At 48.2% G+C, this 13,498-nt stretch overlaps 1 protein-coding gene across 1 annotated transcript in view; it reads left to right on the plus strand.

The window, feature by feature from the left end:
* Positions 1–13,498, plus strand: part of ARHGEF9 (Cdc42 guanine nucleotide exchange factor 9) — a 219,339-nt gene that overhangs the window by 161,972 nt on the left and 43,869 nt on the right. The window contains exons 6-7 of the mRNA XM_065643046.1: positions 3,546–3,737; positions 11,390–11,569. Of these exons, the coding sequence (XP_065499118.1) occupies positions 3,546–3,737; positions 11,390–11,569 (372 nt within the window). The remainder of the gene's footprint in view (positions 1–3,545; positions 3,738–11,389; positions 11,570–13,498) is intronic.

Consider the following 13,498-nt stretch of genomic DNA (forward strand, 5'->3'; position numbering starts at 1 on the left):
AAGTTATTTTAAACTTCAGCCAACAGGGTTTAATACTTACATTGGTCCTGCTTGATTTTTGACGTGTATTTGGTTTGGAATGCCAATAAAGCTGTCACGAGGATGTATTCCTCAAAGGACGCCCTGTGCAATTCTGTCCTTCCCAGGTCTGGCCTGTTTTCTGAAGATGACCCCCAGGTTTTCATGGCAGAGCCCCCACTAAAATCAGTGTCGCTGATGAGAGTGAGTTGGCCCCAAGGTCGCTTTGGCAGCCTTATGCCAGCACTTAGGCGTTTATTTTTCAGCATAATACACTGCTCATGTACATGAAGCATTGCTCTATCTGAGTGTAACTGAAGCCTCTTCCAGAGCAGAGAGTGGGGTTTGCTGGGGAGAGGCGTGTTTTCATGTTTTCTAGCTACCTTTTGGGTTGTTTCTCTGAACAAGTGACGTCCTTCTGAAATGTTTTTCAGTGTGCCAGGAGTTTTGCATGCTGGATCCCCGTGTCTTTGTGTGTGATTAGATCACTAGCTCATTGCCTTCCCTCACAGTGACCCAGGGCTCAGCCAGGCCTCCCAGTGCTTCTGGAAATCCTACCAAAAAAAACCATTCAGAGATCTGTGTGCAGCCCCACAACTGGGGACAGCATGGCCTAGTCCGTCTTTGCCACAGATATGGGGAGCCCCATGCTGCATGTGGAGCTGCTCCCAGACACGCTGCATCTCCATGGGGTTTCCCTGGGTCCAAACCAGCATCCCTGCACCTGTCTGGGTCACCGAAATGCCCTTGTGCAGCCCCAGGGCTGCTCGCCCTCGGGGCCAGCCATGCTTTGGCCCAGCCGAGCCAGCCCGGGTGCTGCCAGCACGGCGGGACCGCACGGTGTCCTGTGCCAGGAGACAGCCCTTCACCCAGAGAGCATCAGGACACGAGAAACGAGAGCTGACAGCCACGTTCCCTAGGTCTCACTTCTGCGCTGTCACACAAGACGTTAAATTGACTCTTGGCCATGCTGTCCTGGGGGAAGGTATGAAGCCTTTGGACTTAGGGGATCACTGAATGTGAGGGATTGGAAGTGACCTCGAAAGCTCATCCAGCGCAATCCCCCTGCCGGAGCAGGAACACCCAGATGAGGTTACACAGGAAGGTGTCCAGGCGGGTTGGAATGTCTGCAGAGAAGGAGACTCCACAACCTCCCTGGGCAGCCTGGGCCAGGCTCTGGCACCCTCACCGGGAAGAAGTTTCTTCTCAAATTTAAGTGGAACCTCCTGTGTTCCAGTTTGCACCCATTGCCCCTTGTCCTATCACTGGTTGTCACCCAGAAGAGCCTGGCTCCATCCTCCTGACACTCCCCCTTTCCGTATTGATCCCCATGAATGAGGTCACCCCTCAGTCTCCTCTTCTCCAGCTCCAGAGCCCCAGCTCCTCAGCCTTTCCTCACACGGGAGATGCTCCACTCCCTTCAGCATCTTGGTGGCTGCGCTGGACTCTCTGCAGCAGTTCCCTGTCCTTCTGGAACTGAGGGGCCCAGAACTGGACACAATATTCCAGATGTGGTCTCAGGGATGGCTCCTTCATGCAACGGGAGCAGTGCCGATGTGGCAGGAAGGGTTAATTCCTCCTTGACAGGCTTCAGCATGTCCGCCAGTCTCCCAATGTGCACAAGGAGGTCCCACATTGGCAACGCAGGGTGGGGACAGGTAGGAGGTGGCGTGGGCCGGGCAGGCGGGACACCCGGATCCGTCCTGGCTCTGCCACTCACTCATTCAGGCAAATGTTCTGCACTGGGTTTCCTGCCCTGGACCGTGCCCGGCGCTGCCAGGACGTGGTGTGGGCACAGCCCAGGGTCAGCAGCTCTCTGCAACGCCGCGCAAAGGCTTGGTGTCCCCACCGCTGGAAAGAGCCCATCTCGTCATTTAAACAGGCGTTACTGCCCTGCACACCCTCCTGTTAAGTCCCTGGTGGCTCCCGGACAAAGGCACAGTCATGAGCAGGGTGAAAACCCCAGCTTTTTATTGCTTTGGGGTTCTCATCCCCAAAGTTTGCAGCATCATCAACATTCTGCTAGAGAAGAGGTGGGTTTTCTTAGAACATCTCGGCTTCTTGGCCTTTATAACTCGCTGTAGGAAGACAAAACGTGGGAGAAGTAAGAAGTGTTTTAGAAAACATGATATTGGTTAGGAAAGCAGGGAAGAAGCATGGGCAGGTTTAGGTTTTTTACTTTAGTAATTTGCAGGAACACAGCCCTTGACAATCTGTTTAAAACCAAATTTAAGCTGAATAATGGAGAAGTATTAAAAACTATTAACACTGAAAGTAAGACTGAAAGATGAGGTTAATGATGCAGTTTGTTTTCCATATGCTGCTCTGTTTGTGTTGACAGTTGCAGTGTTTACAGGTAGGTTTGAAAGTCTCCAGTATTTGGGGATTAGCTTCATTTATATAACAACTTCAGTGATCTGTGTAAGACAGCAGTGTTGCTGTCTGGTTTAAGCTTTATTTAATGTTCATTTATAAACTTTGTTGAGCCCAATTCTAGTTGATCAGAGTTATTTAAAGTGGGTTTTATTTGGGGGAAAAGTTAACAAAAGGAGACACTTGATACATATGCAGTGTGCAGAGCAGAGTCTTGTTCCAAGGCACAGACACTAGAAGGCAACGTTATCTTTTAGTTTACAAGTTCAGTATTTGGTTTTTATTTGATGATGGAAAGAAAATTCTGTGTGCTGAAAACGCAGTGATAGTTTTTCATTGCTTTTTGCAATTTGTTCCAGTTTATTCAGTGCCCAGGGGTGTGCTGGACACCCTGTCCAAACCTTCCCTCAGCCCCCCCAGGTTTTAGGAGATTTATTCAGCTGGTCTGAGCTCCTTGCAGTTCAGGGATCATGATCTCAGGATGCTGAGTTAGGGCATTTGCCTGAGCGAGAAAGGTTCTTCATGTGAAATGATGAGGAAAGCTGCTGTGAAATGAAAATCAATGCTCACTCACAAACCCTGGTCTGGGAAGTTCACAGAAAACTCAGTGCCACAACCCAGTTAGCCTGGGCTGATGTTCACATTCATTCAGAATTCCGAACCAGCCGTTTCTTGACCTTCTTAAATCAATCACCTGTCAAGGGCTTTTCTCTCCTCCATGAGGTTTCTCCCTGTTGGGACAGACCCCAGTGATGGTGTGCGGGAACTGGGACAGGCCCTGCTTTACACTAGTAACTGCAGTTTTCGTTGGGTTAGTCTGGTTTACATATGTACATCTTGGTTCAGAGCGCTTGGCAGCATCCAGTTACCCTTTCACATGGTTATTTTCTATTTGAGATCAAAACTGTCAACACTTTGCTTACAGGATGAACTTGGCGGTGTTTGGGAACCGTTTGGGGCTGGTTGCACCAGTATAAAAATGGACTTGGGCTGTAGGCTGTTGTGGACACCACGGCGCATCGCTGTTGCTGTAAGGAGGGAGTTAATCCAGTATCTCCCAGAGTCGTACGGCCCAAGAACCAGCCTATTTTCACTCGTTGGCTTCCTGACGCTTTTGTGAATAAGCCTGTTGTTCTCCCCTCTTCTCCTCGCAGCTATGGGTGAACCAAGAAGATGGAGTGGAGGAGGGAACCAGCGACGTGCAGAATGGCCATTTGGATCCAAACGCCGACTGCCTCTGTCTCGGCAGGACCGTTCAGAACCGAGACCAGATGAGAGCCAACGTCATCAATGAAATCATGAGCACGGAGCGCCACTACATCAAGCACCTCAAGGACATTTGCGAGGTACGTGGGGTTGCAATGCTTGGGTGCTGCAGCAGGACGTGGGCTGGGCTGTTGAGAGCTGAGGACGGGATTTGCCCTTGGGTGATGGGGGAGAAAGATGCAGTGTTTGAGGACTGTGTCTAACTGAGGAGCAGCATCTGTCAATAAGTATTGATACTTCTGAGAATTTTCTGCTGGATCTGATAATTACCTTCGGTTTGTATTAACTTGAAGTACAATTTTCTGACCTTTTTTCCATACCTCTTTGACTGAAAAATGATGAGGCTGAGATCCTTCAAGCAGTCCTCTTAATTAAAATCCAATGCCATCTACTTTTGAACTTGTGATTGAGGAAATTAGGTTGTAATTAAACCAATCAGTTACCCATTTCATCTGTGTCTTTCACATTGGGTTCACAATTTCCCCTGACTCAGGATGGCCCCCATTTGCCTTTTCTTACAGTGAGACTGAGAGCAAAATGTTTTCATCATGGGAAATGAAGTATGTTACATTTATCCAATGTAAGGGAACGAGCAAAAAAATGAGCTTTGGTGACTGACCCCTTGCATCCTCAGCTTGATTCTGCAGTATGTTACAATTAATCCCAACAACCCCTTAATGTCTTGCAGCATACAGAATTAGTGCCACAAGCTAAGTCCAAAGTGGGGTGCACACGGTGCTGGGTGTTTGGGAAGGAGAAGGCACGGCTGTGCTGGAGAGGGCTGCAGGACAGCTTGGGCATATGCTTATTGCTGAGGCAGAAGTTTTTTAGCACTAAAATCAACGTCCATGGCTTTCAGCTCATCCCTCTGAGTGTTTACGTTTTAGCGAGCCTGTGCCCAGTCTTTGCAGAGTCAATGTGCTGAAGCCCCTTGTGAATTCTGCCTAGAAAAATGTCTTCCTCTCTTCATACTTGCTACTTTTCTATTGACAAGGCAAAGAAGCCATCCAAAAAGCATCTATGATGCTTTTTGAAATATGGAAGAGTCTTGGGATTTCAATTTGGAAACAAATGAGCTTAATCTTGCTGTGCTATTTTAGTCCAAGGGCTTTGCATGGAAGAAGGGGAGCACTGTGGGAACTTTTCCACATATTGTTTCTTTTCCTGCATTTGCACTTTTCTGTTGAAAATCTAAATAAACCTTAACTTGCATTTCCCAGCCATGTCACCACACTTTTGCCAAGTGTGATTCTCAGGAGGTACAGATAGGTACAGCTTCAGTGACATCTGTGGGGTAACACCGATTTATAGAACTTACTGTTACGTCCCAGATATGAAAAGGATCTTTCAGGCTCTCACCTTGCTCTGCGTGATGCAAAATGGTATTGAAGGGATAAATCCAGGCAGAGCACCAGGAAATGATTCAGCCACTTCTCTTAAAGGAGGAGGAGGACTGAAATGGGTATTCTCATCTGCAGAATGATGGGCTGTCCCTTGCTGGAGAGACCCTCGTTGTGCTCGGTTTAACTGGAGCGATCCATTTGCCTCGGCAAGGCTCGGGGACAGCTCAGTCATCCCAGGCATTTCGGCACAGCACGACAGGACTCTGTCTGTTTGTGCATAAAAGGTGGGAGGCTGGAGATGGAGGGACCTGGGCCGGCTTGAGCTCCCCCCAGCACCACCGGATGGATCTGTACGAAGTGTTATTGGTGCTGAAGAACAAACAGACACCAGACGACCACTGATGAGATGCAGAAGTGCTGTTGACAGTGGCAAATTCCTCTCTTCCCTTTGCTCTTTATTTAAGGTGTCAGGACAAACAGCAGCGATATGAGGGGTGACCTCATTAATGTTTATAAATATATAAAGGGTGGGTGTCACGAGGATGGAGCTAGGCTCTTCTCGGTGACAACCAACAGTAAGACAAGGGGTAATGGGTCCAAGCTGGAACACAAGAGGTTCCACTTAAATGTGAGAAGAAACTTCTTCTCAGTGAGGGTGACGGAACACTGGAACAGGCTGCCCAGGGGGGTTGTGGATTCTCCTTCTCTGGAGACATTCAAAACCCGCCTGGACGCCTTCCTGTGTAACCTCACCTAAGTTTTCCTGCTCTGGCAGGGGGATTGGACTAGATGATCTTTTGAGGTCCCTTCCAATCCCTAACATTCTGTGATTCTGTGATTCTGTGACATATTGGAGGGGATGAAAGAGGAGATCTGGCTGGGTGGCGAGGGTTGAGCCTGCTTTAGTACTGGGTTTTGCAGTCTGTAGTTATACTCCAGTTGCTGACCTATAATGAATAATAAATCCTAATACCAGTGAGGCAGCTTAAGATGTGTGGTTGTTATCAGAGGACCGTAGCCCCTGCTAGGTGATTAAGAGCCCTCCAATTTCTCTTTTCTGCTTCAGGATGTATTTCCGCTACCTGCTACTATATTATTATAACCTATGTTATTATTCATAATACCCATGGCACTAGTCCTGCCGAGTCTGGAGCTCACAAGCTAGACAGCACTAGAATGAAATCACCTGCCCAAGCCAAGACCTGTGTGAAGCATTTGCTTGGAGGGAAATTCCCTGTCACAGCAAAGCCACGCTGCCCTGACGGCTGCTGCTGGTGTGCCCTTGCTTAGACTATGAAGGACTGATGGCTGCTCAGTCAAACAGTTTTGTGAAGATTTTTATTAGGGGTAAAATGCGGAGTTTTCCCTGGACTGCATGATCAGGAGTGGATGGATCATTATTTGGAATATCACCAAGGCAAAAAGAAAGAAAAAATAATTTAGCCTTAAGGAAATATCCAGCAATAGGAATTTCAGGCTTAGCGGTTAGAGCTTAGAAAAATAATAAGCTACTAAAAACTAGACTTTAATAATGGGTAGCAATAGCCAGCCTTGCTGGCAGGCAGTGCCGCTCACTCGCTGTCCCGTAAATCATAGAACCATAGGGTTGGAAGGGACCTTCCCAGCTCCCCCAGTGCCCCCCCTGCCATGAGCAGAGACATCTGCACCAGCTCAGGTTGCTCAGAGCCCCGTCCAGCCTGGCCTGGGATGTCGCCAGGGATGGGACATCCACCACCTCTCTGGCGAACCTGGGCCAGTATTCTACCAGCCTCAATACCACATATGTGCATGGCCATCTCCAGGCTCGAAAAAATATCCCCCTGCACCTGGGGTTTGATCCTGGGAGGTCGCAGGAGGGCGCAGGGTCTGTCCGTGGTGTGGCACTGGTGCCAGCAGCAGAGCAGCCGAGGTGCTCGCTCAGGACAGCCGCGTCCCTGCGAGCAGAGGGCGGTTTGAGCTGAAGCACGTGGTGGGGAGCGCAGGTGGAACAAAGAGACGCAGGAGAGCTACAAGGAGCAGAATGCTGTGCTTTGAGAAACGGGCAGGGTTTGGACCAGCAAATGGATTAGGAAGACAAGGCTAAATTTAAGGAGGTGTTAGAGGAAGAAATGACAGAGCTCAGATGGGAGCAGTGAGGCAATTGGGAGATCAAAGGAAACCTTGGTATTATGAGTAATTTGGGGGTGGGAGGTTAGAAAGGCCAGCCAACTTCCAGTGCTGAGTTTTGCTCTTTTCAAGTAATTCCATTTGAATTTATTTTTTAATAAAGTTGACTGGATTACACCTAAGCTTTGTTTTGGTGCCAGGACAGCTCTGAATGCCACGTAGAAAACATCCTCACTGCATCTTCGTGTGTCAAGCTGAGTCTGTTGTGCAGAGCTGATGGGACAAGGTTTCACGTGGTCCGTGTGGCTTTAGCCTGATTCATTCCTGAGACAGAGAGAAAACCACTTTTTTGTGCTGCCTCAGAGAAAAACAGCATAGAACCTTCTGAGCAGAATGTGGTGCTCCCTCAGAGGACCACATCTGTGGAACTGCTGGCCCCATTGTGTGACCGGTTTCTCATCTGTTGATACCAGACTGGAGGATGGCTCTGCAGAAAGCTCTTTGGATCAGTGGGGATGTATAGAATACATACATGTATTCCCCAGTGTGCAACTTGTAGCTGTCTTTCACAGCCTGCTTGTGCACACTTTGTTTCTCTGTTTGGAGCTGGCTGCTTCTTGCCCTTTTGAGGAACAGGCTTGTGTTCCTGCAGGAGCTTATTTTCTGTTTTAGTGGGCCCCAGTGCTATCGCAGTGCCTGACATTTGGTACTTGCTGTAAACTGGTGCTTGAATAAGTGCTTTAGAGTCCTGACTGCTTGGGACCAGGCGTGGTTCTATTTTGCCTTTTCAACTCAAACAGACTCAACTTTGTTCTCGTGCTTTTCCTTGGTATGGGCGTATCAGCACGAGGCTCCCCTGGATGCTGCGAGCACTGCTCTAGAGAACAGTGTTTGAGTAGCTCACGTGGTGCTGGTCCGAATGGAGGGATGGGCTGCAGGACACCGTCTCCCCCAAACTTTACATCTCCCTCAGAGATGTAAAGAAACTGGAATATCATCCCAACTGCCTTTGAAGCTGCAGCCTGCGGTGGCCAGCATCTCCTCACTCTGTCCGTCACCTCGCTCTCAGCTGGACAAGAAGAAGGATGGATGGACTGAACACCTCTTCCGACTGTCTCTAAACCCTCTCTGGGGTGGAGAAAACTTAGCACTTAACCTCTTGCAAACACTTGCCAACTTTGGCCTGTACTTCAGGGACTACATGGAAAAGTACTTTAAAGAGAGACAGTCTGACAGCTATTTTTAGGTATTCATTGAGCAAAGCACTCTCCAACATCTGCTCATCAGTCAGCTATCCCTTCTCTGTGCAAACCTGACGGGATGAGCAGAAGGAAGATGACATTGTTTTATGTAACAGAAGTAAATTTAGTGGAAAAAATCTATGCAGCAGCCTTCTAGCTGGCTCTTGCTGCATATTATGTATAAATCTTCAGTTTTCCATTTGCTGGCTTATGCTGCAAACCAGCCGTTTAAACACACAAGCTGGTTAGAGGATAAGGCTTGGGAACTCCGTGCATTTTCTTTTCCCCGTGGTTTTATAGGTGCCCGTACAGAAATGTGCTGCTTCAGCGTCTCTGGAACACGTGGCTCAGGCAAAGTGATGAAGCAGCACAGGGAGGACGGGGGAATATTCAAGACGGGAGTTGCAGCCAATAGCAAGCCCAGGGCTGAAAGCTGTTCGCAGAAATCATCGGGTGACTGATGCAGGGAGCGGTGTGTGAGAGGGGAGCCTGGCTCACAGGCAGCCCGCAGCGTGCAGCAGGGCAACGGGCCTGACGCAGACGGCTGGTGGCGGTCGGGTGCATGTCTTATTCCTTTTTTTTTTAAAAGCTGTTATGAAACAGGTAAACATGAAAAGCAGCACGGAAAGATATTGTGCATTATTCCTTGATAGTCTGAATTTTTATTTGCCCTGCAACTGTCCTGCACTGTGGGAACCAGGCTGCTCCCGTTCCTCCTGGCCTTGAAAAATGAGAGAGGGAATCCCAGGGAAATGAGTCATCAACGAGCTCCTGGAAGAAGAGAGACCTAGATCTAGTAAATGCAGAAGGTGTTCCATAACCCAAGCTTCCAAGCTGAGAAAACCCAGCAAATTCAGGGTAATGGCATCATTCTAGATACGCCTGGACATCGCAGGGGTTGGTTCTTTGCCAGGTCGGCCAAAGTTGCGTCTATCATTCATCTCTTTGAAGTTCTCCCTCCCAGGAACCACATGGCAAGGCTGAAGGACAGTTTATTATAGTGTTCCAATAGTTCGCATTGTGGACCAGCAGCTGTGTGTCACCAGCTGGCGGTTCGTCTGTGTGACTAAGCATCCAGAGTTCCCAAATATAGCCATTCCACTGGAGCTGTTGGCATTTTTTTCTCTTCCTACATAATAAAGGCAGGCAAAGTCATCTCATTATGACCCCCCTGTTCTTTCTTTTCAGTCAAGAGGCAACAGTCCAGACCAGGCCAGCGCAGCTTCTGATATTTGGCCTTGCAAAGTTTTCAGTCTAAATCATCCAGACAGGGGAAGCACAAGGGGCGATGAAGTGATTTGTTCAGTGTCACACAGGTTGGTGGCAGAGCCAGAAATGCATCCCAGGCATCCAGAGCCTCCGTGTGTCACCCGGTCCCCTGGAGTGCGTGTGCGTCAGGCAAGTGTGTTTGGAAAAGTCCTCACGCCTCAGCTGAAACCAGGATGGCAGTTCATGGATGAGGCAGGAAAACGGGGGCAGACAGAGCCTGGGGTGTTATGCTTTTTGCCCGAGTATTGATCTACTCCATTTTTTTAGGTTCAAGAGGTCTTCAGAGCAGTGCCTGCCTATGATTTGTGTTCGTGTGGTGTCCAGCTTAGCTCAGGCTCAGTACTAATGGGTATCGTGGACAAATGAAGAATAAGCAAGAAAGATCTTTTAATTATTGCACGGGACCAAGAGATCTGAATTGTTTCCAAGTCTACTGTGGATTCGTTCTGTGATATTGGAGAATTTCCTTCAACTCTCTACATTCTAGTTCTTCCTCTCTCCATTTGACTTTATTGTCTGTAGACTCAGCAGGGGAGCCTGATGTTTGTACAGACAAGGGTACAAAACCTTTCCCTCTGATCCCACTTAAAAAGGGGAAAAAAGCAATTAAAGGTGATAGTTGAGAAAGCAGGAGAAAAATTCCCTCCTGTTTTACACTGTTTGGAATAGCGTGTTTGCACTAATGGAATGGAAGGTATAGAAAACACAATTAAAATAATGCTACTTTCCTCTAGATGGCATTGATCAGGGGCTTGGGCTGCTCCTGCTGTGGCTCCCTTGCTCAGACAAGCCACAAAACCTGCCCGACCTCCTGCGTCACCTGTGGGGTTCCCCACCATGACACTTGTGGGCCAACAGCCATCCCACTTTTGTCTCAGACTCAGGAGGATGAATAATTGGGAGGATAAACCATGAAGATTGTTTTCCTTCAACATTTCACTTGGTGCTGACACAGCTTCCTACTTACACCCTCCAGACCTTCTTCCTAGACCAAGGACATGCAATCACACAGGAACAGAGTATTTCTTACCATGATTATCCCCTTCCTTGTCCTGATTACCATTGCTAAAAGGAGAAATCAGAGTGGGCAAATGATCCAACAGCCCCTCGCAGCTTTCTCTGTAATGCCACGTGCCACTGAAGAGGACATGGAAACAGCAGTGTTTGCAGGAGCCACCCAGGATATTGGGTATTGCGAGGCAGTGATTTTGGAAGGAACAGGCATTCGAGACTGTAACACAGCCCTTCGGAGCTATCAGCTGAATTTTGCAGTTCGCTGCGGCACAGGTAGGGACAGAGCCATTTCAGGCTGTGCTCGTTGAGGTCTCTGGGGATCCTTTCCTTTGCAAAAGTGGTTCATGCAAAATGCTGAAGGACACTGAGGCAGAACCCAACACTGTCCTCCCAACTCACGGGGGACACACGCTGTCCCCAGCATCTCCTGACGCAGGCGGGGAGGCCCTGGCCATGTCTGGCATGTCCTTGGCAAGAGCAGTGCTGTGGGTCTGCTGTAGGCTGCAGTGGGAACAACAGTTGCAAATGAGATATTGCCTATCAAAAAAAGGCCTCATAGCATTTTGAGGCGTTTTGCATATTGCGTGCTTACTCATAGGCAGGAGTTGACGGAGACCGTTACGTCATAACAAGTGGATTTTGTTTTCAGAGCTGTTTTCTGCTTTTGTTTTTACTTGCTCCTTCCTCAAGAATAATCTGGGAGCATCCTCATTGTACGTTTGGGTTATTTTATGGATTGTTCTTTTTCACTCCTTACAGGGTTACTTAAAGCAGTGCCGGAAGAGGAGGGATATGTTCAGTGATGAACAGCTAAAAATCATCTTTGGTAACATTGAAGATATCTACAGATTTCAGATGGGTTTTGTCCGGGACTTGGAGAAACAGTACAACAATGAGGACCCCCATCTCAGTGAAATTGGACCATGTTTCCTTGAACACGTGAGTTAATCTAGCCTTTTTTTTGGGGAGTTTTGGGGTTGATTTTGGGGGGTGGGAGGGAGCAGTAGCAGGAAAAGTCAGGAGGCAGGAACCACTCAGAATAGCTTTTGTGCATCAGTACTGTCCTGGTTACATATCAGAGGCTACTCCACGGCCCTCAGTTTACTTTGTGAGATACAGAGAAGGGAGAATTTGAAGTGAGGCATAGAGTTGCGTAACCAGCCTCCCAGTACCTTTCAATCCCAACACCTTTTCACATCCACCCTTAATCATGTTATGTAGGTGTGATGTCCCTCACCTACTCTCCACCTTCTTTTGCTCTTCAAAATATGACTTAAACCCACTCACAGCCCATCCTCATCAGGTCATGGATAACCGGAAGCTTGGAAGAGGTAATAGTCCAGAGAAGTAACAAGAGGCCTTAGTCGTGCATTACACAAAAAAAAAGGTAGAGGAGAGCAAATGGCGCTGAGATGCGCTTGCAAGGGCTGGAAACACCATGCACATTCTGTTGCCGTCCCCTGCGGAGCTGTTGGGCTGGGTGGGGGGCTGCCAGCTGGTTCTCTGGCTGCCCGGGTGGCAGCAAGGCAGCAGATCCTCGCTCATGCTAAGTGCACACTGAACAGGACATTTTAGCTGACAATATAGTCCTGGAGGCTTTTGCCCAGCCCATCGTACTGTTACATAAGCCACGTACTACGGGAGCTGATAAATTGGCCAGTGTTGTAAATATGTCAGGAAATGTCAAGAAAATTACAGTCCTGCAGTTGTAGGTTTTCCTTAGGGAGAATGAAGTGCTGTATCAGAGCTTACGTATGAGGGGCTCCAAGCCGGGACGCAGATCTGCGCTGCGTTACCTCAGTACTTACAGGCAGGGCTGAGCTGGCAACAGTTCACTTCTTATTAGAGAAATTTCTGGTAGACATTCCTGAAACTTCAGTGGGGCATCCCTAAAAAGATTCACAGCATCTCTTAAGCATCGTTGGTCTTCTAATGGGAAAGAAGGTTTCTCTTTGAGGAGCTGCATGTTGATGTTAACATTGCTCATTTTTATCAGAGCCTGCAGTCTCTGCTGTTTGCTTCCAAAGCAGCATCATATTCCACCTCTGTGCTAAAAAGATGTAAGAAATCTTCGTGAGAATCAGTAGCTAAAACTTCGTGTCTTGAGGCTGTGCTGTCAATTCATTTATAGTGACGATAGTAGGAATTACTACTGTTATTCAGAGGAATGTCTGGCACTTATCCATCATCAGACAGGGGCTGAAAGCTGGCTAATAAACTCCTGATATATTATCCCTGTTTAGCCATTTGGGGAAACCGAGGGCATTAAGTTCCCGTTACATGGATTGGGAAAGCATCTTGTTCCTCATCTGCTTCAGGAAGAAAGGCTGCAACTCTGGGGATGGGAGAGAAACCGGGCTCCTCTCTTCCCAGAAAAGCAGGTTATTTGGGCCCTTATGGGACTGAGAAATAAGAATTGCTGGTGAAGTGTATTTTTTAAAAATGACTTGGTCCTTTCTATAGTTTGTAAGGCATTGGCCACAACCTGATGTAGCATCTCAGGCTGTTGACCCACAACACTGGGGCTTGTGTATGGGCTGTGTCAACTCCAGTCTTAATATGTGATACCGGGCAGCCAGTTGGGGTCTGTCCCTCCCCTCCAGTGTAATCTTTCTGTGACCTTTCATCTGCCTTGTCCATGTGGCCCAGATCAAGCCCGAGTTAAGGGTGGCGAACTGCCATGGCCCCATCTGTGGTCAGTGAAGGCAGAAAAAAAGAGATTCCAGCAAAATCAGCACAAAAAGACTTGTTAGACCAGTGCGCAGGATGGGTGGGCGCATGTATGAATGGGGTTTTTTTCTTTGTTTTTCCAGTCTTTGGTGTTTTTCTGGCTGTCTGGTCCCAGGGAAATCCACACAGTGGTTGATG

This window comes from Caloenas nicobarica, chromosome 12 (assembly GCF_036013445.1).
Source record: "Caloenas nicobarica isolate bCalNic1 chromosome 12, bCalNic1.hap1, whole genome shotgun sequence".
Lineage (NCBI taxonomy): Eukaryota > Metazoa > Chordata > Aves > Columbiformes > Columbidae > Caloenas > Caloenas nicobarica.